General features: G+C 36.9%; 1 protein-coding gene across 1 annotated transcript; it reads right to left on the bottom strand.

Moving 5' to 3' along the window:
• On the bottom strand, positions 1–4417 carry LOC126600945 (E3 ubiquitin-protein ligase RGLG2-like). Its single transcript, XM_050267647.1, has 12 exons — positions 4205–4417; positions 2538–2826; positions 2226–2310; positions 2010–2150; positions 1803–1919; positions 1617–1714; positions 1406–1485; positions 1223–1328; positions 983–1110; positions 700–877; positions 532–588; positions 1–440 (listed from the first exon to the last, which is right to left on the bottom strand). Exons 2-12 carry the CDS (start codon positions 2805–2807, stop codon positions 360–362), a joined length of 1341 nt encoding a protein of 446 aa, XP_050123604.1. The 5' UTR covers positions 2808–2826; positions 4205–4417; the 3' UTR covers positions 1–359.
• Between the last annotated feature and the right edge of the window lie 11119 nt (positions 4418–15536).

Raw genomic sequence — 15536 nt, forward strand, 5'->3', positions numbered from 1 at the left:
TTGGTCTCGAAACGACATGCCATAGCTGATAAGGAGAAGCTTACTGATTACAAAATATGTCTTGTGTACATATATGAGGCATACAACCAGTTATATGTTGAATTTAATTGGACAAAAGTGGTAATAAGTAGACGCGAAAACAATGACATGAAACAAAAATTCAAACACAGAAGTCGCCATAGGAGCAATTCTAGCTGTGGGCGTCCAAGTCCGACCAATATCTCCAAATGTCGACATCCTTCATCCAGCAAAAGGGAAGATATGTACAAGGGACTCAGTTCCTCTTGATGGAAGACATTGCAAGGAATGGAAATGAACTTGGAGTTGAAGTTGCAGCGGTCCAAATTTCATGTCAACATCTAATAGAGCTTTATTCGGGTGATTATGCTGGTTCTGCATATGGGACATAAGTCAAGATCTTGTCCACAGTCACAGCATGTCTGCAAACAATATTCATATCCAACTCAGTTATTCGTTGTTCAAACTTTATCATCCAATTCCATAAGGTGTAAAAGACGAATAAATCATTACCTGATGTCCACAACCAAATGCCATATTCTTTGGATCGGTTAGGCAAATGGGACAGACCTGCAAGAATCACAAAAATATGTCTGAACTTGTCATACTAACGAGATTTTGCTGTCCATGCCATAACATATTAAGCCTCTTCATAAAAAGAAGTAGAAAGAGGGCAATTACATTATTGTCAGAAGTTGAACCGGCAGGATGTGCTGTGCTAACAAACTCATCACGTTGCCTAGAAGGTGCACTTGGACGAAAACTACTTGATCGTGAAGTTTTTGGGGAGCTAAAAGAAGACGAACCATAATGAGGTGGGGGCAGAGGTACCCTATCTATAGCCTTCCCTCTTGTGGCGCTGTATAAGCAATGAAACGAAACGATGATTTGCAAATGAACTTATGTCACCCAAAGCTGCAATAGCAAATCCTCAAAGCCCATTAGACTTAAGTTAGATTATTACCCTAATATATTAAGTTCTAGTGTTGCTTTATACTGGGAAGGTATTTCCATCAGTGCTGCAAGAGCAAATTCTGCTTCTTTTCTTGAACGGTCCATATTCTTTGCCATAATTTCCGTAAAATTCACAAACTACAGAGGACAAAAGAAAACAGCACCTTTCAATTAAAGTTTGAAGAGATAATAGATAATAAGGCATACATACTCTATCAAGATGATACCCTCTATCCCTAAAAATACTTGCCTGAAAGTTATCGAAGGTCCGAGCAGGGATGTTGTCATCAAATTCTTTCATCATATCCCATGGTCCATCTCCAACTCCAACTAGTATAATTGATAAGGGATACTCGCTACAATATAACAGGAAAATCATGAAATCTATTGGTGAAAAGAATAAGACCGAGGAAACAAACATTCTAAGATTTACCTCGCTTTAACAATTGCTTCAACAGTTTTCCTTTCCTGCGGGCTTAACTGGCCACGCCCGGTATCAACACTTCTGGTCACCTGTGACAATTTGTAGTCTCCATTATACAAAATAGTTGAGTGCACAATCATATTGCTATGCAAATCACTTCTGCTCGATCAGAATTTTTCACACCGGTATAACTAAAAGATAGAGACGAGAAGCAATATACCTGCCCATCAGCTATTATCACCAACACATGGTACTGACCGCCACTTTGCTCAACAATAGTGATGCCCATTTCAATAATAGGGGCAAAGGATGTGGGCCCTGCCACAAGAAAAAAGGGTATGAATCTCCATAAGCGAATAACCAACCAGGAAAATAAAAGGGAAAAGGAAGTGAAACAAATTGCAACCGGCAAGTCGTAGCTGAGGGACTAATTCTCTATATCGTCTCAATACTTCTTCAAAACCATTGCAATAAGATCCCTCATCCGGGTAGAAACTGAAAACTTCTTGGTCATGGGTAGATGCTGCAAATATACAAAAATCATGTAAAATCTCTATTGCCAAAAGCTCGACAAGCTAAATCTGAAGAGTAAGACAACTGTTAGATGAAATACCATCTCCAAATCCGAAACAGGGAATCAAGTTATCTTCATCAAAGGAAGACAATGTTTTCCCTATAATTGCTATTCCCTGTTCATAGGGATTTTGCTCTTCTCCAATGTGATGCAAGCTTTTCCGATGAAATGACCTTGCACCTGATAGAAAAGTAAGTCAAGAATGTTTCACTATAACTTAAGAAAAGACTTCTAAGCACGGAGACCAGGGAAAACCTGTCCACTCGTTGCTTTTTGTGAAATCAATGCCAACAATAAGATTGGATGACTCAAGACCAGCACGCGCCAATGCATCTGTGACCTATCGAAAGACAAAAGTGAGAATGTCATGATAATCACTCAAGTAACATAAGCAGTTACAATGATTTCACATTATATTTGCTTCAAAGAGAGAAGCCATCAGTATAACCATTGAGTACATTGTGACTAAAAGAAAGTTCTCCACGACAAGAGAAATTGGCTGCACTTCTTTTCAAGAAATGTTCGGCAATTGTATCAGTTCAATTACTATAAAATCTTGCATTTTACCTGGTCCAGGCTATTGTAATCATCATTTATTCTCCCAAACTTTGTACCCGACCCCGTATTTGACCCTGTTGGCCAAGCACTGCCATGGCTTTGAGGTGGAGGTGCATAATACTGCTGTGGCCGGTAGTCTTGGCTTGGCGGTGCATATGATGGTATCAATGGTGGCTGTGCATATGGTGCCTCTTGATAACTCTGATGACTCCAAGAACGTGATGCGGTCCCAAAAGAAGGATGTCTCGAAGTTGAACGTTTTGAACTCTTCCCACCCATCAGTTATTCTACTAGAACACTGCACATTCAACAAACATGAATTAATAATTGTTACAAATCAACCTCCGATTGAGTTCACACTTTGAAATGCTCGTTCTTTTCATCTAACAATCACTAAAGATCACTTTACGGGAAATTAACTAGGCTTTTTAGTCAAAATGCTCTTTGAGATTTGCATAATACATAACTTTGGTCCTTGAGATTTAAAATCAATAGAAGTGGTCCCTGAGATTGTCCACCATCCATTATTTTGGTCATTCCGTTAAAAAACTCCATTAAGTTGAGGGTATAACACATAACTTCGATCCGTGAGATTTGCATAACACATAATTTTGGTCTTTGAGATTTGCATAACACATAACTTTAGTCCTTGAGATTGTCAACCATCCATCATTTTGGTCCTTCCATTAAAAAGCTCAAGACCACTTAACGAAGTTTTTTTAATGGAAGGACCAAAATAATGGATGGTGAACAATCTCAGGGACCAAAGTTATGTGTTATGAAAATCTCAATGACCATTTTGGCTAAAAAGCCAATTAACTAAATCAATTATCCCGTTTGATTCAAATATGAACATATCATATAAGGTTTTTTATTCAAAATGATCCCATAACTCCTCGTTTTTGTCCCTGACAATGAAAATCGATAAACGTGGTTCCTGAGTTTGTCCATTGTAAATCATTTTGATTTTTCCGTGAAAAATCTATCAATATTCTCGTTAAATTGTCACTTAGACGACTACGTGATCACTTTTTTAAAGGTATTTTTTGTCAAACCAACCTCTCCATTTAACGAGAACATTGACAAATTTTTCACAGAATGACCAAAATGATTTACGGTGTACAAATTCAAAAACCACTTCTATTGATTTTCATTGTCAAGGAACAAAGCGAGGAGTTATGCCAATCTCAAAGACTATTTTACTAAAAAGCCTATCATATAACCCAAGAAACAGAATTATTAAAATTATAATTAAAATAATCTCAAGAAAACTGAACAAAACAATTAACACAACCAGGGCCATCCATTCCAATTTCCAAGCTTCATTCACAGACAAAGAATCGGTCCGAATTCGATAATGCCGTCAAAATTAAAACGATTTCATATTTGAATTAGTGAAATTGAACACAAACCAGAAGACATCAGCACAATTTCAAGCCAAAAATAAAATGCAACAAATCAAATACATCTTTTAGCACCCTATAAACAAATAATCAATTTCTTGTTCCAATTCATGATAATTATCAATCAAGATCCAAACTTTTTCACAACCCACATTCCAATTCAGAGAAAGACACAAAAACCCAAATCATAAAAATAAAAAATAAAAAAATAAAAAGAAAAAAAGACTTGAAAAAAATTACAAAAATGGCAGGAAAAAGAAGAAGAATTGGTACCTCTCAGACCGACATTTTTCGAGAGGAAGATGATGTTTTGGAACATATCCGAGTTGACGAGGTTGTTGTAAGTCAGGGGGCGGAGAAGTCTGTGGGCTGAAGTGGTAACTGGGCAAACGTTTGTTGTTCTTACAAGTTTGCAACGACTGAAGAGTGTAAGTCTTTGAGTCTATGATAGACAGACAGGTCGACACTTGCGTTCGTAGTTTACTGGTGAAGGTTCCTACGTAGTTTCCTTCTAGATAAAAAAGGTTCCTTGCAGTGTTTTTCCTTTTGTGTTTTGGCTGGTAGCGTTGCCCACCGAATTCACTTGGTTGCTTTTTTGTGCACATGTGATGGATGCATTTCCTGAATTCGTACAATAGATTTGTAGTTTAAGTGATTCATTATTTGAGATCTCGTATTTGATTTTTGTTCTTAGGATATTGAATTGGTCAACAATTGGATGTTATGTTGTGTTATGTGGCACTTAAATTTAGCTATTTGATGTTCTTGAAATCGTATTGTTGTTAAGTTGATTCAATTAAATTTATCTCGTACAACTGAAGATTTCTTAAGAAAAAAAAAACCTATTATTGTTGTTAAGACTTGTTGGTGAATATTTGATCCTTAAGATCTCAAATTCATCTAATTTCTTTTTTTTTTTTTATGTGTGTGTGTTTTTTTTTTTTTTTTTCATATATACTTGGTTAAGAATGAAATGATGGTTAAATATGATAATCATGTAATGTCTCAATGTAAACCTAGTTAAGACGAAAATGCAATGAGACATTTCTAATAACAATCATCTCCACAACAGTAGGAACTTGAGGCATATCGAATTGGATTTAGGGGAATAAGGGTAACTTTTTGTTTTTTCCTTTTCTTTCGTCGAGATTATGATGAATGAATATATATATATTTTTTACGATATATGTAAAATAATGGTATTAAAAAAAGAATAGTTATTGGCACTCAAAAAATTACATTTTGCACTTCTCACAAATGTATTTTATTTTTAAATATAAATAGTTTAGAATGAAAATGAAAATTTTAAAATGTCAATAATAATTTCCTTAAAATTTTTTTGGCTCAAAGTGCGACTAAAGACACATGCCTTGTTCACATTGCTTATAAAATTGATCTCTATAATCATTTTGCTAACTTTTTTTCTAAGAAAAATAAATTAAACAAAGAGGTTTTTCATGACAGCTTCTGATGATATGCCTGCATCAAGATTATGCTGAAAATAAAGCTTGAGTTTGTTTGTTTGTGTTTTTTTTTTAACAAAAAAGCTTGAGTTAGGATTTAAGTAAAATAACATTTCCAATAATTTGATTAGATGGGACCGTTCTTTCCCAGTTATTTCTTCATTCATCAACCACTTGCTAGTGGGGAAACTTTGGAAGCACATGTTATGCACATGATAAAGGGTTTGTTTTCCTTCTAGGGGTTTCGTCTTGGCATGAAACCTGACAGGATATAGAGTACTGCTACATTTATCATATTTTGTATACTATGTTTATATCACTTCTCTAACAGAGATAAGATCCACCGACATATGTGATGATGCGGGAGCCAAGGCTTAAGGAAAAGCAAATTGAAATCTTCTCATTGACATTGGAAATGTAAGTAATAAAGGCATTTTAATTTATATTTAATGACATAGGAACTTGTTAAGTCATTTTTAGAGAGTTGATTAGGAAGGGAAGAAGATTCTCTCCGGATCCACTTTGTGGGGATCCTAGGATTCCTCACATCCTAGTCGTTCAACGTACATCGTGCGGTTAGTTTTCATTAGATACTATTTGTGTTTAATTTTAAATAAAAAAGTCAAATAATTTCTGACCACAATATATACGTTGAATGACTAAGATGTGGGAATCCCTAAGATCCCCATAAAATGGATCCGGATAAGATCCAATTCCATTAAGAAGTTGTAGTCTATTTATGTTCCTTTATCATCAGTTCCTTTAAATATTGATGTATTAGAGGCCCTTGGAGAGGAGACTTGTTTTATTAAAAAAACATATTTGCTTAGTGCAATCGAAGTGAGTTGTTTCTCCTTCTAAAATCAAGCATTTGGTTTGATCATGAGTGAATACATGATTAGTAACGTCGACCGAGCTCCGTTGCCCCTGGTTGAGTGATTCCAGGTTATCTATCCCTTGTCCTTGCTTCTTCTTGCATCATGTGAGTCTCATCTTTATTAGAAAAATGATACAAATATGATATGAAAAATGTGATTAAAAAAAATACTTTTGGGATACATATGAATATCTAATAGAAGAGTTGTACTTGTCACCATCTAATCAGAGTGGTGAGACGCTGATAGGATCCTCTCCTGATCCTCTTTGTGAGGATCTTGGGCGTTCGTGAATCGTGCGGTCAATTTTCATCAGGCATTATTTGTATTCAATTTTAAATAAAAAAATTTAAAATTATTTTTGATCTCACGATGTACGATAAACAGATACGATTCACGAATTCCCAAAATCCTCACAAAGTCATTTATGGATGAACATTTTTCATTTGTTATCTGTCACCTACAATACAGAAAAGACCTTATAGAAGTGTTTGACATGGCGGCGTATTGGCTTCACCACAACCACCCCAAGACCCTATTGCAAAACATCTCTTCTATTACCTTGTCGTTTAGGTATTTTATTGATCCTATCCAGATTTTGTACTTCCTTCCAAAATGCCGAGAGAGGAGGAGGGATGTAACGACCCGTCCCCAAATATTTCGAATTTTATAATTTTAAAATGTGAAATTACAAAAATGCCCTTCGAGGAAAATGTGTTGACTTTTGTTGACCGAATTGTCGTGTCAGGTAAGATCCGTTTTCTTGACATATTCTTATAGTACTCAGCGTGACAAACGCGTGGTTGCAAATGGAACGTAATTTGGTGTTATAACGAAGAAGTTATAGGCCAACAAAGATAGGGGTGAATTGGTCATTTAACCATCATTTAGAAGGCTCCAGATTTTGTTGGAGTAATGAGGTTATGCCACGTGTGTGGCTGTGATGGAAAGAAAAGAAGGGGCGCTAACCAATCAGAGAGGAAGGTGGGGAGTGAACCAATAAGAGAGGAAAGAAATGAGGGAAAAGAGAAAATAGGAGAAACAACCAACCAGGGCCGGATCCCTTTGACCCGGTTTCGACCTGGTTTCTGGAGGCTTATTCTGTCACCGCTTCGGTCCATTTTCCGACAAGTTGGAGTCACTCACCACCACCACTAGACTCACCGACCATCCCTCTTCAATTTCCATATAAACTTGACGATTGTTAGTGGTGATTTCATGACTAACGAGCTTCATCTTCTCTGAAGCTCCACGGCGGCGATCCACTGTTTCTGTGAGTTATGTCAAACAATATCTCAACCCCAGGAACAAAACCTAAGCCAAGATCGAGGCGTTGGAGGTCGTGTTGCCGTCGAATCAAAGTGTACCCATATCTAAGGTTTTCGACAGATCAAGGCGTTTTCAGGCCACTTCCTGGCTGAATTGGACTTCGGCTTATGTATGAAAGTTGTTCCTCTCATTGAGATCTTCATTCCTGTAAAATTTGGTGATTTTTGGAGTTGGTCAGAATTTGTGGGTTCCGTTTGTCGAAAACTGCCGCATGTTGTGGCACGTGGCCTTTCGGGTTGCCGCCTCATGGCGGTTCGTGCGGCGGTGCGTGGGGGAATCTTGAGGTCCCTCCTTAGGTTATTCGACGTGTTGGATCTGAATTCGTCGTCCGTTTTCCCAAATTCTATCGTTTAGATATAGTTTTACTAAATGGTCCCTAATTGTGTTTAGGTGCATTGGCGGGAAGCAACGTCATCCTCACTAGCTTGACCGGTTCCCGAACAACAAAATATTTGTGAGTGGACCCCTTCTTAACTTACATGTTTTATAAAATATTAGCCTAGCATGCATTTCATATTTCATGATTGAGCATGTTTTATAATATGTTTTATGGAGAATTTATGAATTCTTTAAATTACTTTTACGGAATATTTATGATTTATCCAATTTAAGTTTTACTAAAGGTTATGAAATATTGGAATTTCGCATATGAATTTCTATGGATTTCGAATATGATTTATTTTGCGGGTTTACGAATATGAGATTCCATGGATTTACGAATATGAGTTACTATGGATTTATGAGACGAGGTTTGAGCTTTTGAGCTCCAATGATTTGATATGAGATTTTAAAGGTATGTTTTTGGTGCTTATCTAGCGGATTATCATACAGCACATCCACACAACACTGGTATAGATGTCTATGGCCATAGGACACAATTGATGAGGAAAAGTGAGATATGATATATGTTATACCCCAAGCTTCACTTCCGAAAGCAATGTCGGATAGCTTCACTAGTGTCGGTGTGTGATGTATAGATTTTTTTCTCCGGCGTAACCCAGAGTCGTATAGATTTACCATTGGGTGATGGGGCCTACCATGTTTCTTCACTGGCGTAACCAAGTGTCGTACAACTTCACCTTCGAGTGATGGACATGTACTGCCTTTGGTGACTATGATACCCCTAAAGAGTACAATATTGATGAGATTCATGGATTTGCCTTCTGGCGATGATCGTTATTGAGCATGGTTTTACTCGTACTTGTTTTACGAATGATTTCATGGCATGCTAGGGTTTTCAGAAAACTTACTATGTAGTACTATATATGTGTTTTCAAAATAGGGAGTTAGTGTGTTCATAAAGAAAACGATTTTCTACTTTTAGTACTTTTATTATAAACTTTGGTCCATTCACCTTTTCTGTTTTGCGCCCCCTCAAGAGTTAGAGTCAATGCACACGATCTCGGGGTTAGGGCACTTCCGCTTAGGCATTTTCGAGCCTCTTTCTTGTGCATTTCATTCCTTGGTTCGTACCTTTCTATAATAATTCTTTCACATTATTTTTCCTTAGTTGTATGCTCTGAATACGATTCTGCATTAGTATATCTCTTTCCAATTACATATTTTAATTCGTATGCATGTTTAAAATGGTTTCGTCACCCTCGGGTGACAGCCAATATGTGCCCATCCTAGTATGTTGGGGATATTGGGATTGGGGCGTGTCAAGGGAGGAGGAAGAAGAGGTTGATGCTGGTAGTTGCAGTAGTCAAGAGAAACCCAAGCAGAAATGGCCAAGATGGCTATTGAGAGGTACAAGCTTGACCCAAATTATGTATAAGTTGTTATATGATAGGGTTACTGAAGTTTAAGTGGAACACTTGAAAGTCTGACATGGAAATATTGAAGGGGAAATTGAAGCAATCCGATATTGATGATGATGTTCGGTACTGCTTGTCCTCTTAGTTAAGCAATGTTGCAGACTATTGCCTTTCCACCAACTTCATGGAGGCCGAAGGCATCAATGCCACTTTGCTCCGTTAAAGCATTGCTAGGAAGTTTCTCACCCAAGAATCATATAACTGGAATATCAAGCTGTTGATGAGGTGAATTACGCTGAAAAAATAGAAGACCGTTTAAAGGAGGTCGTTTTGATTCACTTGGAGAAGGTCAGCCTTATTGGAATTTGTCAAGGATAACCCTGCAAGTTTGAGACATATTTGGGGCAGGTGAAAGCGGACAAGTCCAAGATTGTTTCCACCTTGATGTAAAAAAAGGTTTTTGATTTTATTCTGGAAGTGGCGGTAATGGAGAATTTGTAGCCTGAACAGATAATCAATAAGATGTTTGTGTTCAGCAAGAAAGACATTTTCCACAGGGCTTATCCTTGACGGGAAGAGGATTATGCGAAACTAAAGAGGAAGTTTGAGGAGAAGGGGTATGGCGATGCGGTGCCACCATAGTGGTTTCTAGTTTGGTTTACGTCAGATCTTGAATTCGAAGCGGAGAAGATATGATTGCCATGGACGCAACCAATGATGACTATTTTGATTGGATTCTCCGAGAATTTGCTCAAGTTGTTATCGAAGAATGATGGGGAAATTGGCCTGGTGCATTTCATGGAAGCAGCCATCTCCAAAGAAGAGTATTAGAAACTAGCTGTAGCGGACTGACATGCACATATTGAGGCTTATTTTTTTGTAGCATATATGCCCTTTTTTTTTCAATAAAATTAATGTTTGTACCATACTTAGGGCCTCTGTATTTAGATCTCGTATAAATACTCATGGGACTCAAATGTAATTATGTAATAAAGGAAGAGGCAAATATGTAATAAGTGAGGATCTCTTATTTTATAAAAGGACTGTTGGAAGTATGCCCACAAAGCCACTCATTTGATGTAATAGCTTTTTGGAATACTTAATGTATTAAACTTTTATATGTTTAATGAAGGGCAAATCTTATTGTTAATCACTATTTATTGTATCACGTGTTTAAGCAATAAGAGAATCCAAGGAATGTATTTGTTCTAAGAGATAAGTGATCTAAGTAAGTTAGATTATCGAGACCTTTCTCTTATGTTCATTCCTAAAACGTTCCTAGCCATAGGATTGCCAATTGGGCATTGACAATCCGCTAAGGTTAGTATGTGTTATGTTGACTCAAGCGTGAGTATGACTAGTCTCAAGTCATTTGGTGTTGGACACTAAGACAAACACATAGGTGCTCGAAAGAGTAATCGAGTACACTGAACTACGATCAAAAGAGAGTTCGAACATACATGTCATGTATGAACTCTAAAGTTGCAATATGCAAAGTAGTCCTTTGACCTGAGGCATCATCGATGTCTAATGGTTAGGTCCTTGATCTTTGATCCTGTCAACGGCATTCCTTTGGAGTGTCCACGGCATTGTTGGGGTCAATCTATCTAATCATGTAGGCATATGAATGCACAACAAGGGATCTCTAACCTTCCATGGTGGAGGGAGAATACTCTAAGATATGATTCTAAAGTCTTTGGCCAAAGCAAATGAATATGACTTAGGAAGTTTGTTCCAAATCATATTCAAGGGAATCATATAGGAAAGTATCACATTGGATAGTAGACATGAAACAAACTATCACTTAAACAATGTGATTAAGAGTATTGTATTAGAGAAGGACCGTATTGCATTGTAGTTGTAACTGGATAGGTTCTCCAACCAATTCTACTTAGCTTGGGTAACCATGATATGCTGCTAAGCGTCACTCATGGTTTGTGGAAGCCCTAATGGTTAGCAAACACTAATCAACAAAAGGGAAAATTGAAATGTGGTTTCAATTCACAATCGATCGTTAAGAGTAACATCGCCCACTGCCTCGCTAATTGGAACCTAATGGATCGTACACCGATTAAGGATGTATGTGAAGAAATCAAATGAAATGGATAAGCAATTAAATGGTTTAATTGAAGAATGGTAAAGATTAATTAATTAGTTAATTAATTATACGAAAGGTTCGTATTGGGCTTATATGTTGGTTTTGGGTTTCGGGGCCCAAAAGCGTTTTGGTCCACAAGGCCCATTATGTTTAAGTTGTATGACAACTAAAACAAAATGGGCAAATTAGCCCAATAACAAAGGATGGCCGGCCATTAGGGTGGATGGGCAAAGTTTGCTTAATTACAAGTTTGCCACTCACCAAAGAAAAGGTTATAAAAGCAACTTTATAGCTATTTTCTAATTAGGGTTCTTCTTGTTGAAATTGGGTGAAACATTTTCTCCATTTTCTTCTAAGGAGGCCGGCCACTAAGGGGAGGGACATCTAGCAATCTTTTCTTTCCTTAGTCATCCATATCATCTTCACAAGATACAACCTTGGTGAAGAGACTTAGAGACATCAAGCTTTTGGTGTTTTGGAGAACAAATCATTTTTCCTCAAATCATCAAAGGAGCACTAAAGGGAGGAAAACACAAGGAGGATTCAAGAAGCTTGGAGGTGACTTGAAGGCCCTCCACTTGGGTGAATCCCTTGTGTAATCAAGGATGAGCTTCAAGGGTAAAGAATCACTAAATCTTTACTTCTCTTTAATGTAGTTAAAGAGTTTATTTTGGTTCACCATATACTAGGCTTTGAAAGTCATGGGTTTTATGAATTGTTTTTGGATGCATGCCTACTTTAAAGTGTTAATAGCTTGCATGTGTATTCAAATGTTCATACTTGTTCTTAGCTAGGACAAAATTTTTCCTTCAAGTGGTATCAGAGCCTAGGCCTAGTGTGTGGTGAATCCTTTTGGGTTTTGTGATGTTCATATTTTGTGATTTAAATGTTGTAAATGTTACAAGCTTTGTTCTTGCTTTTGAATATATAAATTTTGCTAGAAAATTTAGCATCTCAAATGTTGTAGATGTATTTCATATAAGCATGAATATTGGAACTAAAATTTGGTGCCATGAGTTTTGGGAAATTCGGCCAAATCCTTAGGGTGACTTTTTGGGTTCATGTTTGTCTTGTTAAAATGGTTTTAAGGTGACTTTTGGAACCCCTAAGTACCCTAGGATATTAGCCCTCTTTTGAGAGGTGAAAAATTGAGTTTTGGTGAATGAAAACATCCATGGGGCTATTATGAGTTTTCATGGTGTTCTTCAAATGTTCTTGAAGTTCTTGCCAAGAACAAAAAGGTTTGAAGTTTTGATTCAAAAGTTTTATGTTTTTCATAAAGTTTTGGTTTAATTTTGATGGGTGATAGATATTGGTGAAGCATTAAAATTGGCTTTAATGTTTGTCTAAACTAATTAATGTTTTACAAAACATTTTCTTACAAACAATCAACTTCACCTTTACCTCACCCACCAAAATCAACTTGCATATTGCACATGCATGCACTAAAACCCTTTCACACTTGTTCACACCCTCCATGGCCGGCCACCCCAACAAGTGGGGTACTTTTGGGGCCTTTTGTGCAATTACATAAAGTTGTGAAAATTTTGTTTTTTTGCATTTTGGCCCAAAAGTTTACGTTTTTACGTTAAGGCCCTAAAACGCTAAAGGACAAATTGTTTTGATCCTTTAATGATGTTTTTACATTAATGAAATTTTGAGATCTAGTTGTAATTACATGAAGTTGTGGACTAGTGTTTTTACAAAGTGACCCCAAAAGTTTTTGTATTTGCATTATGGCCCAATTGTTGTGGTCATAGTTTCCTTTTGGCCCAAATAAAATGAGAACAAAATTGTTTTGTCTCTTTAATGAGAATTGGATTTTCATTTCATTTAGTTCCATTTAAATCAATTCTATGGATCCAAAAATCAATTGTTTAAGTTGCTTTCTTAGTTAATGTGATTAATTGAGAAAAGGGTGATTATGAACCAAAGGCCTCGATAATTGAGCTATGTGATTGGCCGCTTTACATTATGAATGTTTGGGTTTTGGTAGTGTAGATTTGAATGTAATTTGATTAATTCAAGTTGTTGTAAATGGACATAAGTCCATCATTTGATTTGTGTTGTAAAAGGGCATAAGCCCTTATTATTATTTCATGTATTCCTTTTTGTTTATATGTATGCAAAATGGAATAGTTGGGTCCAACGCCCAATAGGAAATAACGGTTTAATTAGATTAAACGCGTAACTAAAATCAACAACTATCTACCTTAAACCCAAGGTCCAACACAAGGCTCGTGTTGGATCAAATTAATCGGTTCATAATCATCCTAAAACCTAATATGACTATATAGTCCATATGAGGATGCAATGCATTCGTTAGTAGTTCTATATAGTCTCGCTTGTTTATTCGAAATAGTGGGAGTATTATAAACTACTAAATCATATTAACTTGGACCAATGGTTGTGATAGGCCCAAGTTCTTTTAATATGATTAAAATGTTTTGATGTAGCCCAAAACTACTCCCTCAAAACGAATATTAAGTTGATAAGCGAGAGATGCTTTGAACATCTCTTCGTAGGCCTTCCACCGTGGTGGGATCCAATCGTTTGTGACTCATGCACCGACTTCACCCTATAATGGGGAAGTACAAAGTATGTGCTTACATCCAGGAGGAACCCATAAACATATGATGAGGTGAGTGTAGACAACGAGTATGACCAACATGATATAATTCTGAGGTTGTGCTTGAACCTCTACATAAACTAAGCATGGTGGGAATGACTTAACTAAGTGCAATGGTGCCAACATGATATAATTCTGAGGTAATCATTCTCTAGAGGCCAAACAAGATGGGTAATTACAAGAGTTGTAAATGAATAATGCGTTATTCTCTCATCATTATTTTTGCTAACCAACATGATATAATTCTGAGGTGGGCTTGGTAATGGTGAGTCTCCCATAACCCGTTAAGAGTTCAATATAACTCTCGAATTCTATTGAGGGATGTGGAATTTGCCAAAAATAGTGGGTGGTACTATTTGATTCAAAGACCCAATCAAATAGTTTTAAACAAACAATCTAATACGATTTCTGTTATGTTATGTAGTGAACGACATGCCTAAAATTATACCCACCATTATACTTGACAAAAGTGGCCTTAAGGGCCAACGTTTCCTTGCTTGGTATCGCCATATTGAGAATGTCTCAAAGGTGAAAGACATATTGTATGTGCTTAAGCAATCCCCTCCTCATGTACCTCCTACGAAACTAGCTTCAAAGGAGGAGTGTCAAAATTATGTTAGACACTATGAGGATGACTTACAAGCCAAATGCTTAATCCTTACTTCACTTAGTGAGGAGCTTATGAAGCTACATAAGCACATGGACACTTCTTGTGCCATGGTTGAAAGTTTGCATAAGATGCATGACATTGAGACTAGTAATGTACGATTCTCAAATGTTTGTAGTCTAATGAATGCCAAGATGGCAAAGGGGGCATCAGTTCATAAACATGGACAAAAGGTGGAAAAGATATTTAGAGATCTTAAAAGTTTAGGAACTTCCATCGATGGGAAAATGGCCCAAGACTTTTTCCTTGCATCTCTCTCGGATGATTTCACTAAGTTTATTGTAAACTATAAAGTGAATAGATTCGATCATTCTTTGAAAGAGATGATTGACATGTGCTGTAAATTTGAAAAAGGTTTCAAAAGGGACAGTGGGAGTGAGAATGCAAACACAAGGAAAAGGTTGCATAAGAAGAAGGCAAAGAAATCCAAAGGAACATGCTTTCATTGTGGAAAGGATGAACGTTGGAAAAGGAAATACAGGGTGCGCATTGCGAGCCTTATGACACGAACTTTTGAAGAGACTATTTCTGTCATAGAGAGTGCTTTTACAGTGAGCTCCAATTCCTGGATATTTGATTCAGGCGCTAGTCAACATATTTGCAATACGTTGCAGGGACTAGCAGGGAGCAGGTCACTGCGCAATGGGGAGATGGTTGTGTGAGTTGGGAACGGCACTAAAATCTCTGCAAAAGCAATAGGCACCTACATGCTTAACCTACTCTCTGGGGAAGTCCTGGAACTTAAAAATTGTTTATATTTTCCTTCATGTATAAAGAATTTGATTTC

Source organism: Malus sylvestris, chromosome 14, assembly GCF_916048215.2.
Source record: "Malus sylvestris chromosome 14, drMalSylv7.2, whole genome shotgun sequence".
NCBI classification, from domain to species: Eukaryota; Viridiplantae; Streptophyta; class Magnoliopsida; order Rosales; family Rosaceae; genus Malus; species Malus sylvestris.

Excerpts from the sequence above, each read along its gene's own strand:
- LOC126600945 (XM_050267647.1), bottom strand. The coding sequence starts at position 2,807 with ATGGGTGGGAAGAGTTCAAAACGTTCAACTTCGAGACATCCTTCTTTT. Across the intron at positions 1,715-1,802 it reads CCCTCAGCTACGACTTGCCG|GGCCCACATCCTTTGCCCCT; the intron begins GTTGCAATTTGT and ends TTCTTGTGGCAG. Across the intron at positions 1,329-1,405 it reads GAAGCAATTGTTAAAGCGAG|CGAGTATCCCTTATCAATTA; the intron begins GTAAATCTTAGA and ends GTTATATTGTAG.